General features: G+C 39.9%; 1 protein-coding gene across 2 annotated transcripts in view; it reads right to left on the bottom strand.

The window, feature by feature from the left end:
- Positions 1-828: 828 nt before the first annotated feature.
- Positions 829-14,497, bottom strand: part of SPIDR (scaffold protein involved in DNA repair) — a 311,226-nt gene continuing 297,557 nt past the window's right edge. The window contains exons 13-16 of one of the 2 annotated variants that reach the window (XM_024192846.2): positions 6,104-6,197; positions 4,691-4,805; positions 4,055-4,108; positions 829-1,498 (exon numbers count right to left, since the gene is read on the bottom strand). In XM_024192846.2, coding sequence (XP_024048614.1) covers positions 1,370-1,498; positions 4,055-4,108; positions 4,691-4,805; positions 6,104-6,197 — 392 coding nt within the window. In that variant the 3' untranslated portion in view covers positions 829-1,369. Of the gene's footprint in view, positions 1,499-3,791; positions 4,109-4,690; positions 4,806-6,103; positions 6,198-14,497 lie in introns of those variants that run through there. The other variant, XM_024192845.1, reaches the window with a different exon arrangement.

Raw genomic sequence — 14,497 nt, 5'->3', positions numbered from 1 at the left:
ACCTAAATTTGTTCATAATCTGGAAGTATACTTATTAATAGCACAGCATGTTTGGGGGCAGCAATGGTCTGCAGAAAACCAACCTAATGCTGTAAACACTACTAGGGTGTAGTGCTTACCTGCAGAAAATAGTTCCATAGATTTCAGTGGGACTATTCACAGCAGTAAGTATTACACCTGGTATTATCTGATGGACTAGGCCCAGTGTTTGTAGCTTTTTCTTAAGGTAAAATGGCTAAGGAAGAAAAGGTCTTTTTTGACTCAAAGGCTTGGTTATTTATTAGTGCTCAAAAGAGAGCCTAAAAGTCATTCCATTATCTACAATGACCCCAGAAATGACTAGTAGGAGACAGATTTACAGTTATTTGTCTATTCAGTAGTCACAAATCAGGCAGCAAAATCTTTTCAGCATGCAAAACTAGTTACCATATAACTCTGGTCTATTGTTTTTTCACTAAGTGCAGACAATCTGCTCTGTGCTGTACAGGACAAAAAAAAAATCAGTTGGTGCCTTAACCTTACAGTCTAGTCTTATATTAAAGTTCAGTTATGAACACAAAAGAAGACTGAGATAAAAACATCTCAGATAGATTAAGGTTAGAACCATATCACCCTATCTACGTGCAGCTATCAGTACAATTATACCACTCCTGAACCAGTTTGTTCTTTACTCTTTATACACATTATACTATATAATGAAACAATCTCATGGTAAGTTAGATGCCACAGTATTTCTATATTTAGACTATGACTAACTATAAAACATTAGTTGAATATACCTTTGACACCATTTATCACATCTGAAAGATAACGAGGCTCATTCAAATCTGTATTTGTAATATTTATTGCAGTGTGGTAATAACGTTACAGTTAAGTATCAATGGTGTGCAGTGTATAATGCTTCTGGAAATTATTAAAACAGATAACTTACTTAAGGTCCACCATTCATGCTAAAACCCTTACTCAAAAAAATAACATTTAAAAAGTTATTCTTTTGATACACACAGAATTAAAATATTCATAACACCCATTATAAAAATATCACCAAAAACACGCTTTACAAACATTCAAACCTCTAGAACAAGTTGTTTTACATTCACGAACATTTACTCCAACAGAATAATCTCAAGAACTATACTCTTAAATTCTGGACTGACCAAAAGCACAATATAAACATTCAGAAAAAAAAGATTTTTTTTTTTACATACTTAGTTTTTTTAAGTTTAGCAATAATATATTTTCTAAATCACAGTTTTAATAAACTATCTCACTACTTATCATGCTTGCATTATACATTATCTGTGGGCATAGTTATCAAATAACCACATTACAAAGTCCATAGATATTATAGTAGCTGACAGCATTCAGGTTAATTTCTTCCTGCTTCCAGAAGGACAATTTCCTCCAATCCAACACAGCTAGGATGGTTGGTTACAGACTGGACATAGCAGTTTAATAACCCCACCTCCTTTCCCAGCACACTCTTCACCTCATAACTCTGTAGTGATAAAGGCATGTTGATTAAACAAACAGTACTGTACGTTCTGTTCTAGGCAGCACACAACTCAAAGATAGAGTGTAAGGTCCTCTTCCAGTGTACAACGTTTTTACTGCTCAAAAAGGAAGCTAAACAAAATAAGATTGTGAAATGCTGCTACAAAGAACGTACTTAGTCTGATAAACTAATTAGATTTTCAATAATTTTAAAAATAAAACATTTCCCAGCAGTCGCTATTAGAATGGATCTCACTGTCAGGCTCTTAAAACTGCAGTAGGTATAATGGCTACTGCAATTTAGCACCCAGTCCATGAAAGCATAGCCAATTGCTTCTTTATATAGCTTTCTTGGATACCCAAGGATTTTGCATGTGATAGGGCAGTGCGTGTGTGTGTGCACGGTCTGTAAGAAGGTAACCAAAGAAAAAAATCCCATTAGAAACTAAACATTAAAAAAAAACAACTTTACACCTGTTCCTGTACTGCCCTACATAGAGTTATAATAATTTGCATTTATATAGCGCTTTATGTTTAAGGATCACAATATAGCTTAATACTAATTGTGCCTCAACATTTCTGTGGGGTAAGTACTATTATATTCATTTTATAGTGTGGTACACGAAGATATAACAGTTAGGTGATTTGTCCAAGGTTACACAAAAAGATGGTAGACCCAGGATTAGAAAACAGGACTAGTGGCTCTTCGGACCATGTTTGAAAAAACATTTTTATTTGAAGCCCACACTAACTTTGGCAAAAATTACAATTTGGAGTGATATTTCTCATGCTTAGTCTTTCCCTAAATGTGCTTTCTTTTTAAAATAACGTTGCAGTTTGAATTAGTGGAGTATGGAGTAAAAAAGTTATCACTGGATTTCAGCCAGAAAAAAAACCCCCTCCAAATAGCAAGTTTTCAGATGTAATCTTTATGGATAACTGGTAAATATTCTTAAGACTTAAAGCATGAAAATACGTTTGTTTGGGTTTTGTTTGTTTTACTTAACTAACCCAACTAACTCAAAAAACTAAATTATTTTGTTATACTTTCCAAACAAAAAATAGCTAATGGAAAGAAGCTTGTGTCAAATGACATTTGAATAGACTTTAGAATAGAGTGTGCAAGTACTCTATCAAACACTGGCTTTGTATTCAAGAGTTGCAGGAAGATTATTACTCATTTTAAAAACGGTCTTCTATAAACCATAAGTCTATTAGCTTACATGTACTATCTACAATATAAAAGAGCAAGAAACAATTCACTGCAAAATAATTTTAAGAAAAACTTTCAACTTAAAATATTCCTTATAGATCAAATTAATACAGTGTATTGTGTAAGTAACAACTAAACATATTACATAAAACACAAAGACAAGCAAATAGGGCTATACTGATGATATCTCAGACCAAGAGAGTAGCCACTTGATGACTATGTCTTATAGCTCATGGTTGCTTGTGTTTCATGTATCTGTGGTTTGATTTATTCAGGTTCCAATAAAACACAATTTATTATATATTTTACAGGTTTCTCTAGTGCTACTTCCTATGATGAAACTTCAGTGGCAGTTACTTGAGAGCAATTGGGTCTAGGTGTTAGAGGAAAGAACTAGCGGGCCAGGACTCTTGTTATTTTTGACACTGACTTGCACTAAGTGCCCATCTGTAAATAGGTGTACTAATACTTTTGTCAGGATGTAGTGCAGGGGTGGGCAAACTACGGCCCGGGGGCCGCATCTGGCCCTCCAGATGTTTTAATCTGGCCCTCAAGTTTCCGCCAGGGAGCAGGTCCAGGCCTTGCCCCGCTCTGGCGCTCCAGCTGGGGAGCAGGGTTGTGGGCTTGCCCCACCCCGTGCGGCTCCCAGAAGCAGCGGCATGTCTCCGCTCTGGCTCCCATGTGTAGGGGCAGCCAGCGGGCTCCGTACGCTGCCCCCATCCCAAGTGCTGCCTCCGCAGCTCCCATTGGCCAGGAACTGCTAATGGGAGCTGCAGGGGTGGCGCCTGTGGACAGGGCAGCGTGCAGAGCCGCCTGGCCATGCCTCCGCATAGGAGCCGGAGGTGGGACATGCTGCTGCTTCTAGAAGCTGCTTGAGGTAAGCGCTACTTGGAGCCTGCACCCCTGCCCCGCACCCCAACCCCCTGCCCCAGCCCTGATCCCCCTCCCACCCTCTGAACCCCTCGTTCCCAGCCCAGAGCACCCTCCTGCACCCTGATCCCATTTCTGGCCCACCCCAGAGTCCCCAACCGGAGCCCTCACCCCCTCCCACACCCCAACCCCTAATTCTGTGAGCATTCATGGCCCACCATACAATTTCCATACCCAGATGTGGCCTTCGGGCCAAAAAGTTTGCCCACCCCTGGTGTAGTGAAACTATTTTTTCCTAAGCATTCCCAGATTCCCAAATGAAAGATGCTATATAGAGCAAAGTATTCTTAGCATGTTTTGCTCCAGTGTCTTCACATACAGCTCAGAATATCTACTATCCACTTTGGAACTCTGCCTCTAAACTAAACTTCAGGAAGTTTCATTTTCTTTCTTTATCTTAATTTTATGTATACCTACCCCATCCTCACTGGATGATGACATCAGGACAGAAGAAATTGTTTTTTGTAACAGCTGCAGTAAGAAAGTGAAAGGACAAGACAAGACAAAAATCACATTTATGTATAACATTCACTTTGCATGTTAAAAATGAAAATTAATATCTTGAGCCTAGAACTGTCTGTCCTACGTTTTACCACACAGTTGACTGACAAAACCAAAAGACCTAAAGGTAATACTGAAAAAACTTCAGGATGCGAGTCAAAACACCCATATTTCCTTTAAGCTATGGCCTATCAGTTGGCTCATTGAAGAAAACATATCCACGGCTCATAACTTCCTAAGGGCCCAATTCAGCCAAGCTCTTCAATGGGAGTTGATGATGCTCAGCACCTTGCAAGAAGTGCTCAGCATTTTGTGGGATGAAGCTCTAAGAGTGAACTCAAGGGGTGTTTTACCTGAGTAAGGACTGCAGGATTAGACCCTTAATCTTCATTTCAGTACCACATTAATTTTAGGATTTTCTTTTTGTTGTATTAATAAAGTTATTTTTCTTCAATCGGGCTGCACAGAAAATTGTGTCTCAGAGCACCTGATATCAACACACCTGCCCTAAATATACTGGATACAATTAGCACTTTTATTATCTACACTCACCTTTACTTTTACTGTACAATGAGGTCGGGATGGACAATGCAGAAAGACTTCCAGTTGCATTTTGAGAACTGGTAAAATTACCGTTTGGGAGCATAGGCTGCAGTAATATGATCCCCTGAAACATATGTGAACAAATAGTGATGGAAGAGACATATGAAAGACAAGCATCAATCAACAGGTCAGAGGGCAAATAAGTGTACTGATTTTGGCCCTGATTCAGTGAAGTGCTCAAGCAGCTGCTTAACTTTCACTACATGCTTAAGTCTCATTGACTTATCACATGAATAAAATTAAGCACATGGTTAAATGCTTTGCTGAATTGGGGTTTTATGGAATACATTTACATTACATTATTAGCTAAACAACAGCAAAATTTCCTTCAAACGAGAGGGTCTGATTCATTGGAAAACACACACACAGAGGCACTACTAATTAGATATACTTAACTTACCAAAATATAGGGCAATCTTTGTATTTTAGGCTTGCAGTTTTTCAGGGGAAATGATGTACAACACAGAATACAGTGTATTTTTTTTTTTTAATTTTTGTTGTAAATATTCCTTTATCCCTTTAACTGTAAATTACCAGAATCTGGAATCAAAATCACTCTATCCCTCTTTATGTATCTTATGTCACTAGCAGACATCCTTTTTTCTTCCCTTTACACTATGCCTACAGCATTATTGTCTTGTGCTGTCATCCCATCAAGGGATCTCAAACTATGCAAGATGAGACTAGGTAAGTATTCAGATGGGAGCCTTCTGAAGAACATTCTGTTGGGAAGTAGCATTGGTAATTCAGCTGGTAGAATTCGTAGTGGGAGGTAGCATTTGTAATTTAATTGGTAGAGTTCTTCCTGAGCCAGTACTGAACCAATGTCCCAGGATGCAGTTGCCCCAGTGCCCCTTTCAAGCTAACAGATAGCATTTGTTTTGAGCCCTAAAAGGTTCTGAGAAATCAGACTTTACAGCTGTGATCTATTTGTAGAAAAGGGTCATTTTTAGAAGGGTTATAAACTTAACAGGCCCGATTCTCCTCTCATTTACATTAATGTAATAGGAGGAATAATACAGAAGTTAACTAATACATACCAGTAAAAAGTGAGAGAAGTACTATATCAGTACTAGTTTGAGGTAACCTACAAAAATATATCATAGCAAACTCATGCCATTTTGATTCTACTTGTGTCTTCCGTAATAGGTGAATCTTACCCTTACTGGTTGTATCATTCCATCAGCAATAAAAATCCTGCAGTTTTGTCCCTCTCCCTCCCAACCCCCGCCCTGTGTAGCTGTTGGGGGAGAATACAGGCATAGACAACACAGTAGGAATGAGTGTACCACATATGGCTCTTAAGGCTGCATCTGCACACCAAAAAAGCCTTGGTACACTGAACACCACACTGATTCTTACCTATCCTGTGGATGCTGCTGCAATTTTCCATTGCCACATCTGTTACATGTGGGCCAAGAGAAGGCAGTGCTCTCATTAACTCCAGAGATGGTGCCTAAACAAAAATGAAATTCTTACAAAAGTATAATATATGTTGGTGAATACAACTACCCAGGGAGGGAGTTCTCCAGGTGAAGGAGGAGAGACTACATGACCCCTGGGTGAGCTTGTTGTCTTTGTCAGTGTGCTTGCTGCTTGACTGAAGTATATAGTGTGGTCTGTTTGTTTGGGGTGCCATGTGCTGAGCCCAGCAGCCTGCTAGGCAAGGCTGAGAACTTCTTAACAAGGCTATGATCCCTAAGCCCTTTAACACCCTTAACCCTTAACTCAGTAAGAAAAGGGGCTTAAAAAGCCAGCTCCTAAGTGATTAGAAGAGCTAGCGAAAAAGGAGCCGCTAATGGGAGTTTTTTGAGGGAGTAGGAGAGCTAGATACACCTGATTAACATTCTCTAAACTTAGGGCAATAAATACCACCACCACCCCCAAAAAGAGACAGACAAAACCCAACACAAATCTGCAGGAGTAAAAAGAATGCAGGCAAAGTCCAGCAGCAGAGTGGGGGCTATCCAGTTTATTACACTGAATGCAGCATGTATGATTACCTGCCTTGGGGGCAGTTGGCAAATGTGTGCATAGGTGCTCAAAGCAGAGGTGCTGGGGGTGGCTGCCACACCCCCTAGCTTGAAGTGGTTTCCATCATATATAGGGTTTACAGTTTGGGTCAATGGCTCTCAGCACCCCCACTGTACAAATTGTTCCAGCATTCCTGTATGTGTGCATACACTGCAAGGAGCTCATGGCCCTCAGAGACCAAGTACAGGCTCTGGAGACCAGAGTGGCTCAACTGGAGGAGCTAAGGGAGACAGAAAGGTACATAGATAAGACTTTCCGGGCATAGTAGAGCGGTCCCACTGACAGCCTCTGTGCTGTTGAGGAGGACTGAAGTCTCAGGGAAGAAGAACATCAAAGTAGAGCAGAGGGAAATGATCCCATAGTTGGGACCCTTCCCCAAGACGATGGCATGGTCTCCCCTCAGATTGAGGATACCTCTCCAGGGGAGGGAATCCCAGTTATTACAAAAAAACAGGTAACAGTGATGAGAGTTGATCATTAGAAATATAGAAAGCGGGGTTTGTGATGACCAGGAGAACCGCATGGTACGTTGATTGCTGAGTGTGAAGGTTGTGGATCTCTCAAGACATCTAGACAGGCTTATGTGCAGTGTTGGGGGAGAAGTGGGTGGTCATGGTACATGTAGATATCATGTAGGGAAAGGTAGGAGAGAGATCCTGGAGGCCAAATTGAAGCTGCTAGGTTAGAGATTGAACCAGGACCTGGACTTCAGTTCTCTGAAATGCTTCCAGTTCCATGCAAAGGGCCATATAGAGAAGCAGAAGTGCAGGGTCTCAGTTCAGGGATGAGATGATGGTATAAGGAGGAGGAGTTTAGATTTATTAGGAACTGGGAAACCTTTTGGCAAAGCAAGAGTCTAAACAGGAAGGATGGGCTCCACTTAAACCAAAATGGTATCAGATTGCTGGCATGTAAAATTAAAAAAGTTGTAGAGCAGTTTTTAAACTAAGGGCTGGGGGAAAGCTGACAGGTGTGGAGGAGCACACGGTTCAGATAGAGACATCCCTTAGGGAAGGATCCATTAATAGGGATTCTCTATATCTTAGTAAGGAGCAGAGGATGAAAGTTGGTAAAGTACAGGTAGGAAATGAAGAGAAATGAAAGAAGTGTCCCATTCAATTACATCACATAATGGCAGATAGCTAAAAGTGACAAATTTTATAAATGCTTGTATACAAATGCTAGCAGTCTAAATACTCAGATGGGTGAAATTGAATGCCTGATATTAAATGAGAATATTGATATAATAGGCATCTTGGAAACTTGGTGGAACGATGATAATTAATGGGTAATGCCAGGGTACAAAGTATATAAGAATGACAGAGTAGGCCATGCTGGTGGGGGAGTGGCATTATACATGAAAGAAAGCAGAGTCAAATGTAGTAAAAATCTTAAATGAATCAAATTGTACCACCGAATCTCTATGGATAGAAATTCCATGCTTGAATAATAATATAGCAGTAGGAATATACTGCTGACCATCTGATCAGGATGGTGATGGTGACTGTGAAATACTCTGGGAAATTAGAGAGGCTATAAAAATAGAAAACTCAATAATGGGGGATTTCAACTATCCTCATATTGATTGGTACATGTTAGCTTGGGATGAGAAGCAGAGATAAAGTTTCTTGACATCATAAATTACTACTTCTTAGAGCAGCTAGTCCTGGAACCCAAAAGAGGAGAGGCAATTCTTGATTTAGTCCTAAGTGGAGCACGGGATATCTGATCCAAGGGGTGAATATAGCTGAACTGCTTGGTAATAGTAACTATAGTTAAATTTAACATCCTTGTGGGTGAAGGGACACCACAGAAGCCACCACAGTAGCATTTAATTTCAGAAAGGGGAACTACACAAAAATGAGGAAGCTAGTTAAACAGAAATTAAAAGGTACAGTCACAAAAGTGAAATGCCTGCAAGCTGCATGGAAACATTTTAAAAACGTGGCTTAAATAATAGTGGCTCAAATTAAATGTATACTCCAAATTACAAAACATAGTAAGAGGACCAACATAGTGCCACCATGGCTAAACAACAATGTAAAAGAAGTGGTTAGAGGCAAAAAGGCATCCTTGAAAACCTAGAAGTTAGATTCTACCAAGGAAAATAGAAAGGTGCATAAACTCTGGCAAGTCAAGTGTAAAAGTATAAATTGGCAGGCCAAAAAAAGAATTTGAAGAGCAACTAGCCAAATACTCAAAAACTAACTGCAAAATAAAATGTAAGTACATCAGAAGCAAGATCAGTGGGGCACTGGACGATTGAGGTGCTAAAGGAGCACTCAAGTAAGAAAAGGCATATTCTTTGCATAAATCTTCACTGCGGAGGATGTGAGGGAGATTTCCACACTCGAGCTATTCTTTTTAGGTGACAAATCTGAGGAACTGTCCCAGATTGAGGTGTCATTAGAGGAGGTTTTGGAACAAATTGATAAATTAAACAGTAATAAATCACCAGGACCAGGACCAAGAATTCTGAAGCATCACTCAACTATGAAATTGCAGAACTACTAACAGTCGTATGTGAACTATCATTTAAATCACCTTCTGTACCAGTTGACTGGCAGATAGCTAAAGTGACATCAATTTTTTAAAAAGACTCCAGAGGCAATCCTGGCAAATACAGGCTGGTAAGACTAACTTCAGTACCACGCAAATTGGTTAAAACTATAGTAAAGAACAGAATTATCAGACACATGAATGAACAAATTTGTTAAGAGTCAACATGGCTTTTGTAAAAGGAAATCATGTCTCACCAATCTATTAGAATTCTTTGAGGGGTTCAACAAACACGTGGACAAGGGTGATCCAATAGATATAGTGTAGTTGGACTTTCAGAAAGCTTCTAGCAAACAGAGACTAGGGACACCATCCCTGCCCATCCTGGCTAATAGAAGCTGGGAGTGGATGACAGGGGATGAATTACTCAATGACTGCCTGTTCTGTTCATTCCCTCTGACGCACTTGGCAGTGGCCGCTGTCTGAAGACAAGATACTGGGTTATATGAACCATTGGTTTAACTTAGTAAAAGCATTCTTAGGTTCTCATTACTTCATTGTAGGAATTTAGCTTGATCTTTTCACTCTTTTCAGTTTAATAATTCCTCTTCTTTCTGTGCTGATAAATATCTGACAGCAGGCAATGGCTTTCCAATCATCAACAAAGTGGGCAAATGAAGAAAAAATATCTGACAATACAAATATGAATCCTTCATTTTAATGTCAGGGTGCAGCAGAACTTCAAATACTTCAAAAAAGTATGTAAATCTCCATTTCTTCCATTTAAATCTAAAGCTCCAAACAGATTTATTTTTACCCTTTGCTGTTTCCATGGCAGAGAAGAATGATTGCTTAGTACTCTAGACCAGAAAATTTCATACTGATATTTAGGAAATGCTAGGTAATCAGAAGATAGAGGCTGCTTTTTAAAACAGCTGAATAGGTTGAATTCTATAAATAACGGAGTTACACTTGATTTACACTGATGTAACAGATTAACATCTGGCCCATAAAATTAACTGTTTGATCAGGGAGAGAATGCTAGATATATTCTGGATCATTATTAATGCACTCCCCGGTAATGATAATATGGGAAGCCATTAAGGAGATTTAGAATAATGATAATATACTGAGATGACCAGTTAGAATTATGAGTGCACCATTCTGTGTCCATAAACATTTCTGAATGGCACGATCTGGGACAACTGCAAGTGACAAATTACATTAAATCAACCCATAGCTGATATGGCAAAGGCACTGACTAGTAATTCCAGATCTTTTTGAGCAAAAGTCTCTCAATTTTACAATACAGCCAATACAATAAAAATAAAATCCCAGAAAGACAAGGAGGTGGCTGATGGCCATGTGGCAACACATTTACTTTCCCATTATAAAAACATTACTGAAAGGGACAGGCAGGAAGGAGAGGTAGATACACTGCATGCAATTAGGACAAACCAACAAAACTTTGATTTTCAGTTTCATGACATTTGAAGAAATCCAAGAGCTGACATCAAGAAGACAATCATTGAATTCTGAAGCAGAATTTATGTGGCTTGAACAAATGGCTCAAAAGACCTGACAGTTAAGTATATAAGCAAAGAAAACACAGACTTCTGATAAAAAGTGATTTTCAAGGGTAGTGTACATTTGCTGAAGAGCAATCTGTAACATGTAAGCAGAGACCATCAGGCATGACACAGCATGAAGTAAGTGGATAACTTTTTCATTCATTTTCTTTTGTTTTTGTGATGAAAACTAATATTTATAATGCATGGGGGGGGGGTGTGTGCAAGATGTATTTAATTAGAATTTGTTATTACAAGATTTTTACACAACCTGCCACAGTATATTAGTGCCTCTTTTCTGAATGGAGGAAGGATAGTCATCTATTTTTTAAGTACATCTCTGCCCTCACTTCTTCCACCAGAACTTTTTTGAAGTTATTTTTAAACTGTCCTTATTTTGGTAGATCAATTTCTTCTACCTCAGCCGTCTGATTTATTTTAATCTTTTGTATAGTATTCCAGATACTTTGTTTAGCACCAGCACTATGTAATCCAAGTAATTAGAGAGAAAAATGGATACAAATTTTATTGACTAGATTACCCGAAGTGTTGAAATTCACTCTTACTTGGATGAAGAGGTGAACTCCCCAGTGAAACCATCAAAGATGATAGCAAAAGGTGAGTACCAACCCAAGTGAAAGCAGTGGCAGACACACTAATCAGGTGACAATCACACGTGTCCCACAATATAAAACGGTATGCAGAATCTAAACAGGTTTAAATGCTGTATAGAATTACCAAGTCCATAGTTTTTCCTCAACTTCAAGGAGTTTTAGACTCTGGCCCTGAGATCTCTCTTTTTAAGGACCCATCAGTAGTTGTAATTTGACTTTTAGACATGTCTTATATTTCTTTGGAGTGCTGCTGTCATCAGCATGAAGAGACTGAGAATGGCCTATCTGGGCTGCATCTGGAAAATTGGACACTGGTCACTAATGGGAATGAGAGCTGGTGGCTAAAGAAAGTGTGCTGACTGAAAGCTCCAAAATCAATAGGTGTGAAGTTTTCTTCAGCTTGTCACATTGATTAATGAGTGGGTAGAATGTCTGGTCAATTGACAATATTTAGGAACAGGCAGGGTGGTGATTATCATCATTTGAGTAATTTATCAGTACAGCTGGAAACTCTTGGAGTGGGGCTTAAATATGACGACATCAAGTGTCAAAATCAGAATATCATATCTGAATCATTCACTGAAAAAAAATACTGTTAAACAGTTAATCCTCCCACAAAGCATATGTGGTACGAACTACTAGAACTCTCTCATATGAACAGTTGGACCTCATAAGAAATATTAATAATCTTATGCTGTTATCAAATACAAATGGAGAAGCTGCAAGTATTTCAGGAAAGATACACCTCCTTTGTTAATCATTTCACCAAATAAATTTGTTACTACAAGAACAGCCGTGCTACACAATCCTCTACTATTCTTCCACTAGAAAGATTCAAAGAGGAAGTAGCCAAACAAACTACAAAGCAGTGAAAATCCATTTTAAATACTGTAAACTATTAGTTACTATGTGAAAATACAAAGAAGAGAGATTATCTACAGACAGAGAAAGCTCTGCCTATAATAGGAGAAGATATTTTACATTCTGCATTAGAACAAAAGGACCCAGGAGAATATTAATAAAATAACAGTTACCCTAAGTGAAAGTAACTGTAAAATCAAATGGGGCGAACGCCAGAGGAAGTTCCATAAAACACATCTGCCCAGATCACCAGCAGCACAACTCCGTCTCCAATTTCTTCTGTAACCCTTCCTTCACAACTAAAGGAAGAGCAGGGGCTGAGGGGTTTTTGTGTGTACCTTTAGCATTAAAAATAGCTCTTCATTTTTACTATTATGTGCTTTAACTTGCACAGGAACATGAAGGTGGATTTTTTCTCCTCTAGATGTTGAAAGGTGTGCGGGGGGAGGTATCTTGCATTGATCTCACTACATAAAGAGTGGTGCAGACTGACATGGAGAAGGAATAGCTTCTCATACTTGGTCTGTTTAAATGTAACAGCAGATAAGTAAATATTCTTAGCATAAATTTTAGTGTGGTTGAAATAAAAAAGCAGTATTTCAAACATGTTGATTGAAATACCATTAAAATAGCTGCTAATATTGATCTAAGACATTATAACTCACCAGGGCTCAGAATAAGTCCCCTACAGTTATAGTTGTTCTTCATTATGCAATGCAAGAAATCAAGATTTTTCAATGCAATATACTCATACTAGTGGCGGAGATTCTAACCCATTGGGCGTTATCACAACAACAGAATGGGTATTTTTGGTAACAACACCAGCTTTTAACTATATGGATCTGTGTCTGTAAGGATTCAGTACTACCCCTTGTCACCATTGCTAATATTCTATAAATCACTTGAAGTGTGTTAGCAAGTATTTGATGGGTGCAAACTCCAGGGGAGGTAAAGAGTTGTCTAGGACATAAATAGGAATGATTAAGGCTGCGAGTCTTTCACAGAGGTCACGGACTTCACAGATTCCATGACTTTCCGGGACCTTCGGGACTTCTGAAGTGGTAGGTGCAGCTGATCCCAGGGCCGCCCAAGCAGCAAGGTCGGCCCAGGGCCAGCCACACTGGCTGCTGCTCGGGCAACCCCAGGCAGCTGGTCCCAGAGCTGCCCTGGGGCAGCGGTCTGGGAACAGCAGCAGAGCCCCGGGCCACACCCCCAGCAGCATTGTCGTGGCCCTGGGCCGCTCCCCCCTAGCAGCAGTGGTGCACTGGAGCCTCGCCACCCTGAGCAGCAGTCGCGTCGCCGGAGTGCCCCCAACACCTACAATTTAGTCAAGGGTATTTATAGTACAAGTCATGCACAGGTCAACAGTCACAGGCCCTGACTTTTTGTTTATTACCATGACTGTCCATGACTTTTACTAAAAATACCCATGACTAAATCGTAGCCTTAGGAATGATGGAATGAAATTAAGAAAGATTTTTTTTTTTAATCGAAAGTGTGAGTTACTAGGCTGTGAAGTAATCTCCGAAATGAAGCACCACAACTTGAAACCTTTAGAAGCAGAACAGACAAAGCATTAGAAAATACACTGTAGGGAATATTCCTGCCCTAGTAGTGGATGGATTAATGATTAAACAAAGCAATGTCCAAAAGCCAGAAGCACTGGTTGGGGAGCTAGTGTGGCCAAGTTGTGCTAAGAGCCCTCACTAGAACATTAAACTGCCCTGCTTCAGCATATCACCAAGGCAGTGGTCCTCAACCTTTTTTGTCTGGCAGGTGCCAGACGACGAGCATCCGCCGAAATGCCGCCAACAAGCGGCAACATCAATAGGCGTCACCACCAAAATGCCGCCAACAAGTAGTGTCATCCAGGGGCGTCGCCGCCGAAATGCCGCCGATTTCAGCGGATGCTCATCTTCCGGCCAGTACGCGGGCGCACTTAGATGCCTGCGGGCACCACGTTGGAAACCCCTGCACCAAGGGAAGGAGGCAGTGGAAGAACCAACCCCCCCGCACCTCTTATGCACAAGTCCTTGCTTGCACACCTAATCTTTCTGTAGAAAAATAATTTTACTGCAGATAATGCTATACCCAACTGGTAAGATAGGGAAGTCTGGTGCAAACTGACATATGAAGTGAAAGAATGCAACATTTTACAGCAAAGATTTGTGTGTACATAC

The sequence above is a fragment of the Terrapene carolina genome, unplaced genomic scaffold (genome assembly GCF_002925995.2).
Source record: "Terrapene carolina triunguis isolate 2854851 unplaced genomic scaffold, T_m_triunguis-2.0 Scaffold58, whole genome shotgun sequence".
Taxonomy (NCBI): domain Eukaryota; kingdom Metazoa; phylum Chordata; order Testudines; family Emydidae; genus Terrapene; species Terrapene triunguis.
Note: the sequence above shows the minus strand (reverse complement) of the source record. Positions and strands in the feature narration are given on the sequence as shown.